Source organism: Sphaeramia orbicularis, chromosome 4 (genome assembly GCF_902148855.1).
Source record: "Sphaeramia orbicularis chromosome 4, fSphaOr1.1, whole genome shotgun sequence".
NCBI classification, from domain to species: domain Eukaryota; kingdom Metazoa; phylum Chordata; class Actinopteri; order Kurtiformes; family Apogonidae; genus Sphaeramia; species Sphaeramia orbicularis.
Genome location: NC_043960.1, coordinates 53,714,845 through 53,728,027, shown reverse-complemented (window position 1 = coordinate 53,728,027; position 13,183 = coordinate 53,714,845). Strand labels below are relative to the sequence as shown.

Here is a 13,183-nt window from a genome sequence, read left to right as displayed (position 1 = left end):
GGGAAGATTTCATCGCGGATTAGCCTTCTGTTAACATGGAAACGGTGCCTAGAGTGCCTGAATCCGAAAACTTTTGATACCAGGGTCCAGGGTGGAACGTTATCGATACGCTCCGCATTCCAGCTCCGTGTTAACGCGAGTCGGAGCGTTCCAGGGTAAAATATGATGTCACCGCATGCGCGTGCAGCCAAGAACCGCCAGTTAACCCACTCCAGGCCAGTTGGTGGCGGTAATGCGCCTCCAAGCTGGTTTGCCAGCCTCTATGACACAATAAAGCTGCGGAAAAAGAAGGAACAACCACAACAACAATGGCCGGTGTCAGAACAAAATACGTGCTGCTAACTTTTATAATTCAGGGCCACATCCGGCAACAACCCAACTTCATCGTCTGTCCAGACAAAGAAGTCCTGTGTCTTCGTTCTACCACTTGCCATTGTTGTTTGTAAATAGTGTTGTCCGCCTATTCTTCTTCTCCTCATTTAAAGGCTGTCTAAACCGGAAATCGTTTGTGCACAGGCGCGTGTTTTACCGCCACTGTTTCACTACAGCTCTACATCGCCAGCTACTGGTCTGGCATGGCCACTACAGCGTATTCAGCCGTCCTCGCGGACTCATGTGAACGCAGATCATTATCATAGCGGCTTCGTCTTAACGCGGAATGATTTTATAACGCAAATGAGAAATCTTTGCGGAATTGGATCTTAGTGTTGCCGTGTAAACGTAGCCTGAGTCAGGATTCAAACCACCAACCCTTTGGTTACTGGACGAGCCGCTCTACCAACTCCACCAACCCATTCATGTACAAATTTAAAATATTAAATTGTTAAATGTTTACTTTTTTATAACTGTTTTATTAAAAAAAAAAAAAAAAGCAAATAGGCCGTTATTCAACATTATGGTCTTTGCAATTTAAACGGCACCACACTGTTTTTCAATGGACAGTTTTATTTTCTAAAAACAATAGAAATACATCATTTCTACATATAAATCTGGTTTTGTTAACTTACTCTTTCTGTGAAAAACTACAGCTATATTTAATTCAGTTGTTAACACAAAAATCTTTTCAAATAAACAACTTTGGTTTGCTTTGGTGTTAACCCTTTCATGCATAGTGGTCACTACAGTGGACAGTTATTCTACAACTGTTTTGTTGTATAGTCATGGATTTTGTTGTTTTACTTGCATACCAACCAACACAGTGGACACTTTTGCAACACCCCATACATTACAATTCATACCATTACTGTTCCTGTTCTTGCTAAACCCAATCTGCAGTAACATAATTGAGTCTAAATCAATTGCTAATTGTTAATTAGACTGTAAATTAAATTCCTTTTAAAACAAAAAGTTTTTTTTTTTTTTTGTTGCATATTATCTGATTGAGTAATAACCAGTATTATAGTATGTTAAAATGTGAGGAAACATCAGATTCACAGCATTAAAAATTATTTTATTTCATAGTTTTCACACAGTATGTCAGTAAATACATGTTTCTTTCCGTCAAAAATTAAATGCATGGTGTCCAGCTGAGGGGACATTTTTGTAACTCCATGAAAAATAGTTTCATAAAGAAATTTCAATAGCATTGTTTTTTTCATGCCTAAAGAGGAATAAAAACATTCAAGAAAAAAATCTTTATTTCGGTAATCATAATTCATGCATGAAAGGGTTAATTCTACAGTCATTTTTTACAGTGTAGATCTGACACTAATATTCTTTTGGACTTAAACCCATTCTATCATTAATTCTCGAATTTCCCAAGACTGTATCTGTGAAACTACAACCAACCAGCATTTAGGACTGGATTTTTCTTTTTCAGTGACTCACACGTGATAAAATTTCACCATTTATTTTGGAAGCATTTGACTTGTAGACCAGTGTTATACCAAGTTTCCTTCAAAACATCCCAACCTTTTTCCTCAGACTTAAACTGTCTTTTCTCCCTGGTGTCTGTGCAGGGCGTACATATCATACAGCTTCTATAATGTTCCTTTTTTCCCTGTAATTTTTGTTTTTAATGCTGTTTCCATATTTCCTAAATACTCTAGCTGTGTGTATTTTGATATAGAGACTAAAAAAATGCAGAAATATGGTCTTTATAGCTTTGGCCTAATGCTGGGATGTTGGACTCACTTTAGTTCAGGTTCCACATTCAGCCCACTATGATCTGAACTGGGTCAGACCAGTAAAATAATAACAATGGAAAAATAAAATTACATAATGAAAATGTTTACATATACAAAGTTTGCTTAAAAATGTGAGTAACATGAACAAGCTGAAGAAACATGTTCTTCCTCATCTGGGCATTTTATCGTTTCCACATGTGCATTATAACATACGGATCTCAGTGGATCTACAAATACACAAAACATTGAATAACAGGCAGAACATTGGTAAAATTACACTTACTTCTATTAAGACATTTCAGTTGGTTCATATTTGTTCAGGTTATTCACATGTGATGGTGAAAGGATAGTTGTAAATGTAAACATTTTCATGTAATTTTACTTGTTTTACATTAAAGCAAAGAGAAAAAATGGTAGTTGTCATTATTTAGAGGTTATTATGATGATATTTTACTGGTCTGATCTACTTGGGATCAAATGTATGTGGAACCTGAACTAACATGATTTTAACCCATAAAAACCCAAACCATCTACTAACCTAAACTGGTGATCCACTAATCCTATCAATCCATGTCAATAATTGGTGTAAAATACAGTTCTTCATCTTTTCATGGTCATCAGATATGACCCATTTGGACGTTCAGAGGCTCCGTAGTTACCGTGGAATCACCGTCATCTTCTACAACATTGATTCACCAGTAAAACCCATGGAGTTGGATCAATGACAGTGGACGGACACACTGGGTTTATGTTCAGGTGATGACAGATTTTACTAAAAAAGACACTTTTTCAACAGTTTTCTCTGTTTTTTAATATAATAACCATCAACTTTAATCTGAGCTTTAATGAATATCTACATGATCAATAAATTAAATATAGGAAAATGCCTTATTCTCAGTAAAAAAAAAAAAAAGAAGAAAAACAGAGAGAACAATACTTTAATAATTGGTGATAAATCCCTTTTAAAAAGTTAAATATAGAGAAAAAAATATTTTGGAACTGCCACAAAAGTCCCACTGGGTCCTTATGGGTTAAAATCCTTCACTGTTAATATCTTCAGTGTAATTTTTGCTTTTTACAGATTCATCCATGGGCCGGATCGGACCCTTTGGTGGGCCGGTTTATTAAAAATAATCATTAGATACGTTCTTTTTAGTCAGTAACTTAGGCTACGTTCACACAGCAGGTCTTAATGCACAAATCGGATTTTTGGGTGAAATTCGATTTTTTTTTGTGTGTTTGTTCATATTCCACATTAACGTATTAGATTTAGGACCACATCTGAAAGTGGTCTGGGTCAGATTTAGGACCACATATGAAAGTGGTCTGGGTCAGATTTAGGACCACATCTGAAAGTGGTCTGGGTCAGATTTAGGACCACATATGAAAGTGGTCTGGGTCAGATTTAGGACCACATATGAAAGTGGTCTGGGTCAGATTTAGGACCACATCTGAAAGTGGTCTGGGTCAGATTTAGGACCACATATGAAAGTGGTCTGGGTCAGATTTAGGACCACATATGAAAGTGGTCTGGGTCAGATTTAGGACCAGTTAAGAAAGTGGTCTGGGTCGGATTTAGGACCACACAAGAAAGTGGTCTGGGTCAGATTTAGGACCAGATAAGAAAGTGGTTGGGGTCAGATTTAAGACCACATATGAAAGTGGTCGAAGTCAGATTTAAGACCACATATGAAAGTGGTCGAAGTCAGATTTAGGACCAGTTAAGAAAGTGGTCTGGGTCAGATTTAGGACCACATATGAAAGTGGTCGGGGTCGGATTTAGGGCCACATATGAAGGTGGTCTGGGTCAGATTTAGGACCACATATGAAAGTGATCTGGGTCAGATTTAGGACCACATACAGTGTGAAAGTGGTCTGGGTCAGATTTAGGACCACATATGAAAGTGGTTGGGGTCAGATTTAGGGCCACATATGAAAGTGGTCCAGGTCAGATGTAGGACCACATATGAAAGTGGTCCAGGTCAGATTTAGGACCACATATGAAAGTGGTCGGGGTCGGATTTAGGGCCACATATGAAAGTGGTCTGGGTCAGATTTAGGACCACATATGAAAGTGATCTGGGTCAGATTTAGGACCACATACAGTATGAAAGTGGTCTGGGTCAGATTTAGGACCACATATGAAAGTGGTTGGGGTCAGATTTAGGGCCACATATGAAAGTGGTCCAGGTCAGATGTAGGACCACATATGAAAGTGGGCTGGGTCAGATTTAGGACCACATATGAAAGTGGTCCAGGTCAGATTTAGGACCACATATGAAAGTGATCTGGGTCAGATTTAGGACCACATACAGTATGAAAGTGGTCTGGGTCAGATTTAGGACCACATATGAAAGTGATCTGGGTCAGATTTAGGACCACATACAGTATGAAAGTGGTCCAGGTCAGATTTAGGACCACATATAAAAGTGTTCTGGGTCGGATTTAGGACCACATACAGTATGAAAGTGGTCTGGGTCAGATTTAGGACCACATATGAAAGTGGTCTGGGTCAGATTTAGGACCACATATGAAAGTGGTCTGGGTCAGATTAGTGCTGTTCAAACTGTCTTTAACAGATTGGATACAAGTCACAAATGGACGAAAAAATCGGATTTGGACCACATTTGCCTGCGTCTGAACATAGCCTTAATGTCGCAAATGATACAAAACAGCATAAAGCAATTAATTCTCTGTTTCATAAGTTTTTTTTTCTCCTGAATTAATTTCTCCCATCGCTTTCATTTACCCTGAGCTTCATTGTGCCATTGTGTGTTTAAACTCATTCCTTGCAGTGTTTATATTATATTCACATTTCTGTTTCTATTTGAGTACAATATGAAAGTCGTATAATAAATGTGATCACGATTTTTTCAGGAAACAGAAAGAGTTCCAGGAATTCAAAACAGCCCAGAAACATAACAGAAGCAACAATGGTGTCAGAAAGGCAACTCAGGCCATTTCAAACATGACTAATACAACTCTATTGTGGTGATTTTTTTTTTTATTTTCACACTAAGTATTAGCGTTTTCTCATGATTAGAACTAGACTGGTTTGATTAAATCTAAATTATGTTGCAGCGTGTCCAACAAACACAAACTATGTCCCATAAAGTGAACAATCAAACTGAAAATCTGCACGTTTTCCATCCATTGAACAGCAAAATAATGTGGAAAAACCATCAAGGTGAGGAAATCCTGTCTTAGTAAAGTTTTTTCAAGACAGCATTACTATATGACAAGTCATAAAATGACAACACATCACCCTACCAACATATTTAACAGTCAAGGACTTTATAGTCTAAACTCAAACACTGTAAGAAACACAAATCAGGCCAATAATATGACTTCTTGTGTAATTAATGTCATCTAAACAAAATAAAATGTTTTAAAAATACGTTGCAGCTTCTATCCTCCGTACGACGGCGTATTAGGGCCACATAAGAAAAAAAAACGCTTGTCATTATGAGAATAAAGTCGTAATATTTCAAGTATAAAGTCATTATATTATGAGAATAAAGTCATAGTTTTAAAGAAGTCATTATTTAACGAGAATAAAGTCGGAATATTTTCGAGAATAAAGTCATTATATAATAAGAATAAAGTCATAGTTTTAAAAAAGTCATTAACGAGAATAGAGTCGTAATATTTCAAGAAAAAAGTCATTATATTATGAGAATAAAGTCGTAGTTTTAAAGAAGTCATTGTTTAACGAGAATAAAGTCCTAATATTTCGAGAATAAAGTCTTTATATTATGAGAATAAAGTTGTACCCACTCATCACATAATGGAGAACTTGGAACATTTTGTGAGGTTCTACTTTCATTTGGGGTTTACGCACAAATGCCAAATACTGGGCCTATTTGCCCCGCCCACCATCAACACATTAGCATTAGTCGAAGGACTTTGAAGACATTTTGCACACGTTTGGCTTTGTTTTGTCGTAAGAACCGCACTGATTTGTAACAAATTGCCTCTTTTGCAGAGGAGAAACTGACGAAGTGTTCGTCTGCAGGGCTACCGGTGGTTCCACCAGAACTGTAGGGTTTGTTGTTTCTGAAAAAACTGAGGATTCTGCTCCAACAGAAGTGAAAGTTGCTGCTTTGCTTGTTGCGTTCGCTGTAAAACCGGAGACTCTGTCGAAATTACAAAATATTACGACTTTAATCTCATAAAAGTACGACTTTATTCTTGTTAAATAATGACTTTTTTTAAAACTACGACTTTATTCTTGTTATATAATGAATTTATTCTCGAAATATGACAACTATATTTTCGTTAAATAATGAGTTTTTTAAAAGTGCGACTTTATTCTCATGAAATGAGTATTTTTTAAACTACAACTTTATTCTCATCATACTATGACTTTATTCTCGAAACATTACGACTATATTCTCGTTAAATAATGAGTTTTTTAAAACTACAACTTTATTCTTGTTATATAATGACTTTATTCTTGTAGTGACAAGCGTTTTTATTTTCTTCTGTGGCCCTAATACGCTGTCATACCTCAGTATAATTAACACAAGTATTCAAAAGCTCATTTGCCATCTTTTCATCATTGAGTTGACAATAATATCTGTAAACTGATTTGTGTTAAATTTATATGGTAAAACTAGTCTTGGAAAAATCCTCTTATCCTCTTATTAAAATACTTGGAATTCAGACTGTGCGCTGTATGTCCAGCTCAGATCTGATTATTAGTATGTGTGTCCCAACAGCTGCTTATTTTTCTCTGGACTGGATCCAAGGATGGGTTATGTCTTGATGAAATCATATTTTACTTATTTAACCTCTTCAGACCCAGCAATGGATTTTAGTTTTCTGTAGGGGACAAGAGTTTCACAGCTTTGCATAAAAAATACATAAAAATGTTGTCCACTGTAAACCACATTCCATTAAAAGAAATGAAAAAAAAAAAAGTATCTGAAAAAACTGTTGCATCATGATGTTTCCAATTGACAAAATTATTGAATGTAAAAACACCCAAAACTTTGACTTTCGTGGGTCTCAGGGAAAAAATCTCCACGAGTGGAAAAAAAAAAAAAAAAAAACAGCAACAACTTTAAAATATTGCACATTATGCAATGTTTAGTTATAAATTGCTAGCTGTTTAAACATTAATATATATTTTATAGAGAGACTTTTGTTCAGTTTGATTTTTTCAGTATCAGTCTGAAACATTATGATCAAACTTTTCACTGGAAATGACCAACGTACAACTTCCATCAGCTTGGTGAACTTTTTCCCCCAACAAAATACTAATCCGTCTTCCTTTAACCAATACAATATATTATTTCTGTGTTTCAGATGTTCCTCTTTCAGGGCCGTTTCAGTGTGATAAGGGAACCACAGACTGGGAACAGGTCCTGTGGATTCAGTCAGCGTTCAATGTTATTTAACTTCTTCTGTTAAATAAAAGTTGAACAAATGTAATTTACTTTTAAATGTTTTAATTTGTACATTAGTATCCAGACAGAACTAAATGAACACCACATGCTATCTGGAGTAATATTTACTAGTTCTACCACATGATTTGTGTCTTTCTGCTCAGGTCATGCAGACTCTCTACTAACCCCTGATAGTTATGATACTTTAAGTCTGGACACAAACCAATATGACCTCAGTAAATGCTTCCATTTGCTTAATGCGTGGGTACAATGAGGGTCCACTGCATTAGTTCACAGTTTGTATGATATGAGTGAAGGTTTTTTTATTATCATTAACTTTCTTTATTGGAAGCAATTTCACAGGCAACAGCATGATAGTACAATGTGATAAAAAGGACTTCCATTCTTTCATCTTTCTTTTTATCCCTCCCACAATCCCACCCTACCCGAAGGAAGACAATTCTTAATGTAAATTCAATATTGACATGTGATCAGCACAGAATACAGACAACAATCATCTAATTAAGAAAAATAAGTAGCTAAAATAAAATGGAGAGCGAGAGAAAAAATTTAAACAAAAAAAAAAGGGGGGGGGGGGGCTCAGTCATCACAATCAGGCAGAGATGTCGAGGTTTCAACATAATTTAAGAGAAGTTTAAGAGAAGTTTTTTCAAATGACTTTAAAGAGCCACTGAAGGAAAAGATAAGATACGAATGAATTAATGTTTTATACAACTACCTACAAAAGCAAAAGCCTGAAGCAAATGATCAACATAAGACAACTAAATAAATAAATAAATAAATAAATAAATGTGCACTACTATACAAAAGAAATACAATTTTAGGGTTATTTACACAACTGAAAAGGAGTAGAACGAAGTTAAAAGTTATTTGAAACATTTATGACACTTATTTCTACCTCGTAACTATACACACACACACACACACACACACACACACTTTATATGCTTTATATTTTCATTTTCACTCGTTCACTTAATAGACCATCCAAAGTCATCAAAAACAATGCATGTAATCCAGTCCTAACTCCTGTGTGTATCATGTGACTAAAACAGACAGAAAAGAAAACATGGAATGTCTAAAAGCACTGTTTTTGTCAGTACAATGACAAATGTTGATGGAAGAACTGAAGGGATTTTGGTTATTATCAAGAAAACATGAAAAATGGATGGATATCAGCTCTGAAATTAAACTACTATGAGCTACTTTTATTGGTATTATATTTGTCCAAACAAATGGACCTTGTTGTACCAGGCATTAAAATGAACAAGAAACTGAAGAAAACAAAGGTGGTCTAATATTTTTTTCTGCTAAGAAATAGCACCTGTAAATCTGAAATATCGTTTCCATCTGCCAAACAGTAAGCAGACCAGTCCCAAAAATACTGCTTTAAGTCACTTAATGAAAAATGTTCATTGTTAACTTTTCTTTTGCTCACTGCTAAAGGCAAGGTAAGGTAGATTTATTTGTATGGCAAAGTAAAGGTTCTTCATATAAGAGGCGGCCTCAGGGAACCACCTGATCTGGATGCATTGCTGGTGTTCTTGCATCATCCTCATCCATACAGCTCAGTAATATATGGACAGTGTTGTGTATTTATATTCACCGTTACAAAACGTGGTTCCATCTCCAGTATATCCCTGTTTACAGAAGCAGGCGTCATTTGATCCATTCAGGGCCTTGCATGTTGCGAGTTTGTGACAAGAATCACAGATGCCAGAGAGGCTGCATGGGTCCATCAGACTGGAGAGCCACGCTGCAGAGACACAAGAAGCAAATATGAAGGGCAGCAGGTACGACCACACTGACACTGAACGGATACGCTTCCACCGCTGCTGCTGGGATGGCTAACTGAAGTCTGAAGAACTGTGTCTGTGTTAGAGCCGCTCTGTTCACATCAACACACAATCCTCCGTCTGGTGTAAGGTTAGGCAAAGTGTATGTACGAGAGAAAAATGTTGAATTATTAACCCATAAAAACCCAAACAGCCACTGGTGACCAGAAGCATGTACTGATCTAAACTGTTTAATACAGGGGTTGGACAAAATAATGGAAACACCTTAAAAAAAAATCAACAAAATATAATTTAATATGGTGTAGGTCCGCCTTTTGCGGCAATTACAGCCTCAATTCTCCGAGGTATTGATTCATACAACTTGTGAATTGTTTCCAAAGGAATTTTAAGCCATTCTTCAGTTAGAATACCCTCCAACTCTTTTAGAGACGATGGCGGTGGAAATCGACGTCTTACTTGAATCTCTAAAACTGACCATAAATGCTCAATAATGTTGAGGTCTGGGGACTGTGCCGGCCATACGAGATGCTCAACTTCATTAGAATGTTCCTCATGCCATTCTTTAACAATTCTAGCTGTATGGATTGGGGCATTATCATCTTGAGGTGAAGGTGTTTCCATTATTTTTTCCAACCCCTGTACCTGTTGATCCATTAACCCTTTCATGCATAATGGTCACTCCAGTGGACAGTTATTCTATAGCTGTCCTCTTGTATTTTCATGGGTTTTGTTGTTTTAGTTCCATATCAGCCAACACAGTGGACAATTACGCACCATCCCATACACTGACATTCATCCCATTACTGTAACTTTCCTGTTCTTGATAAACCTGATCTACAGTGACATATTTGAGTGTAAATCAATTGCTAATTGTTATTAGACTGTAATTAACAGTTTTGGTTTTTTTTTTTTAAAGAAAAAGATGTTTTTTTTTTATATTATCTTTGTGTGTATTGAAAATGTTTTAACCCTTTCATGCATAATGGTCACTCCAGTGGACAGCTATTCTACAGCTGTTCTCTTGTATATTCATGGGTTTTGTTATTTTAGTTCCATATCAGCCAAACACAGTGGACACTTTTGCATCATCCTATACACTGTAATTCATACCATTACTGTAACTTTGCTGTTCTTGATAAACCTGATCTGCAGTAACATGTTTCAGTGTAAATCAACTGTTATTTGTAAGGATAAAAAAGTTTTTTGTTGGTTTTTTTTGCATATTATCTCCATGAAAAGAGTAATAATTAGCATTAGAATATGTTAAAATGTGAGATTAAAATGTGAGATATCAGATTTTATTTCATTGTTTTAATATCAATTTCTGATATTGGGTTTTAAACATGTTTCTTTTACATCAAAAATTAAATGCATGGACATTTTTGTAACTCCATGAAAAAAAAAAAAAAAAAAAAAAGATCACATTGGTTTTTTCATGCCTATGAAGAGAAAAATCTTAACTAAGGTTGTCATAATTAATGCATGAAAGGGTTAATTTCATAGTTTTCCACACAGTATGTTGCTTCAAAAATTAAATGCATGCTGTCCAGCTGAGTGGACATTTTTGTAACTTCATAAAAAATAAGTTCATAAAAAATTTCAATCACATTGTTTTTTTCATTTCTAAAGAAGAATAAAAACATTCAGAAAAAAAATTGATTAAAGTTCTCATAATTCATGCATGAAAGGGTTAAACCTATTAATACATGTTAATATTTGGTGTAAAATACAGTTCTTCATCTTTTCATGGTCATCAGATATGACCCGTTTGGACGTTCGGAGGCTCCGTAGTTACCGTGGAAACACTGTCACCTTCTGGGTTTATGTTCAGTGACAGAGATTTTACTGAAAAAGTCACTTTCTCTCCAAGTTTCTCTGTTTTGATATAATAACCTTTGAATTTACAGAGTTTTCATGAACATTTACATGATCAGTGAATTAAATATAGGGAAAAATACATGATTTACACTGAAAATGTAAAAAATACAGAGGATAATATTATAATAAATGGTGATAAAACACTTCAGAAAAGTTCAATAGAGGGAACATTAATTTGGAAACTGAAACAGAAGTAGCACTGGCTCTGTATGGGTTAATAATAATGTTGAAAACACACCATGTATGTCAAACCCCAACTCAAATACATCGCTAAAAATCCCAAAAGATCCAAAAATATAACCTGCCCAAGCCATCCCCATGTTGTAGCATAGATAAGATTACGTACCTGTTAAAAGTACAAGTTTCATTGGTGACCTCAGTACAGACTCCATACTTGCACTGGGTCTGGGTTTTACTTTTAGCAGACAATGTGGTGGGCCGGCTGCTGACGTGGACCGTTTCCTTGCATCAGTTTTCCTGTTTCTCTAAACCTGGCCCTTCCTGTCTTGATCTTTAATCTGGTTTCAAAAACACACACCCTTTCTTTGCCAGCCACTCTCCTGCTCCAACACTTTTTTTTTTTTTTTTTTTTAAATTCATCTCCATATTGAACCGAACATAAAAGCAGCATTAATGTATTAGTGTTTGTGGTTGTTGATTTTAAAGCCTCCTTTGCTTTCATTGTTCTCATGTGAACAGTAGCCTGAAAAACAACCCCATCCAACTGGACCGAAGGACGACCCCCTCCCTTCCGCACAGGACTGTACACAAACTCACACTCAAATTCCAGTCCTGTGTCTTCCCTCTCAGGCTTAAATATAAGCAGAGCCTCCGGGCCTTTTGAACTTAGGGATGATAGACGGACGCTTCCTTGACACTGAATTCCTGTCTATTTACACCAAGGTTATAGTAGTTTTGGATTTTTCATTCTACAGGGTGTCCCATAAGTCTCCATACATAGGAAAAATAAACGTTTCTTGACATAAACCATTTTTATTTATGTAATATGCTCTATATGACTGCCATTTTGTCGGGAACACATTTCAATGCGTGTCCTCCACCGCTGAAGAACTATAAAGAAGAAATATAAAGAAATACATGTTAGAACCATATATGTATGGAATGTATTATGTCTCCTATGTATGGAGACTTATGGGACACTGTAGTTTAGTTTTATTTAGTTTTGACTTTTTTTTCTCTAATTCAGTTCATTTTAATTATTTTTTAGGGTAGGTTTACTAGATTTTATTAGCTTTCCTTTTTTTTTCTAAATGCTTAGTTTTAGTTTTCGTCATGCGGCGTCCGTCGTCTGTCGTCCGTTACAAAAATTTCAATCGTCTTCTTCTCCGAAACTACAATTCCGATTGACTTCAAACTTGGTATACAGCTTCTTTAAGATGATGTCAACAAAAGTTAGTGAAATTATTTGGATCCGGATCTGATTCTGGATTTGGTGCGACTTTGAAAAATTTCCTCATAGGTCTTATGTATTTCATTTTTTTTTGTTTTTTTTTGTAGTTTTGTTTTTTGTTGTTTTTCTCTCTCTTCTGCCCAGTTTACTCAGTTGTGGTTGTAGTTATTGTTACCATTATAATTCTCACCATGGTTGTTCCTGTTTGTATTGTTGATACTTTCTTGTGAGGGTCTTCGCCACCTTCTTCTCTCTTGTTCTCTCCCCTTCTTCTACACCCCCCCCCCCATGTCAGGTCCGGCATCGAAATGTGGTTCAACAAAACTCATAATAAACACAGTAGAATATCAAAGGGCGCTTCATATACTTGATGAAGTTACCCTTGGCAAAGCAAATTGGTTCAGCACCAGGAGGAACCAGACTACCATTCTTCTGTTAGGACGCTGGACAAGACAAGCAGAAAAAAAAAAAAAAAAAAAAAAGTAGTGTGAGATACTCCCTGGGAAAATGTCCAAATAAAAGAGGATACACAAGCAAAGGTGTCAGAAAAATGGGCAATCT

At 35.9% G+C, this 13,183-nt stretch overlaps 1 protein-coding gene across 2 annotated transcripts in view; it reads right to left on the bottom strand.

The window, feature by feature from the left end:
- adgrl4 (adhesion G protein-coupled receptor L4) overlaps positions 1-11,628 on the bottom strand; it is a 60,402-nt gene extending 48,774 nt beyond the window's left edge. For both annotated transcript variants that reach the window (XM_030133249.1, XM_030133250.1), the window contains exons 1-2: positions 11,558-11,628; positions 9,144-9,293 (exon numbers count right to left, since the gene is read on the bottom strand). In XM_030133249.1, the coding sequence (XP_029989109.1) occupies positions 9,144-9,293; positions 11,558-11,603 (196 nt within the window). In that variant the 5' untranslated portion in view covers positions 11,604-11,628. The remainder of the gene's footprint in view (positions 1-9,143; positions 9,294-11,557) is intronic.
- Positions 11,629-13,183: the final 1,555 nt, after the last annotated feature.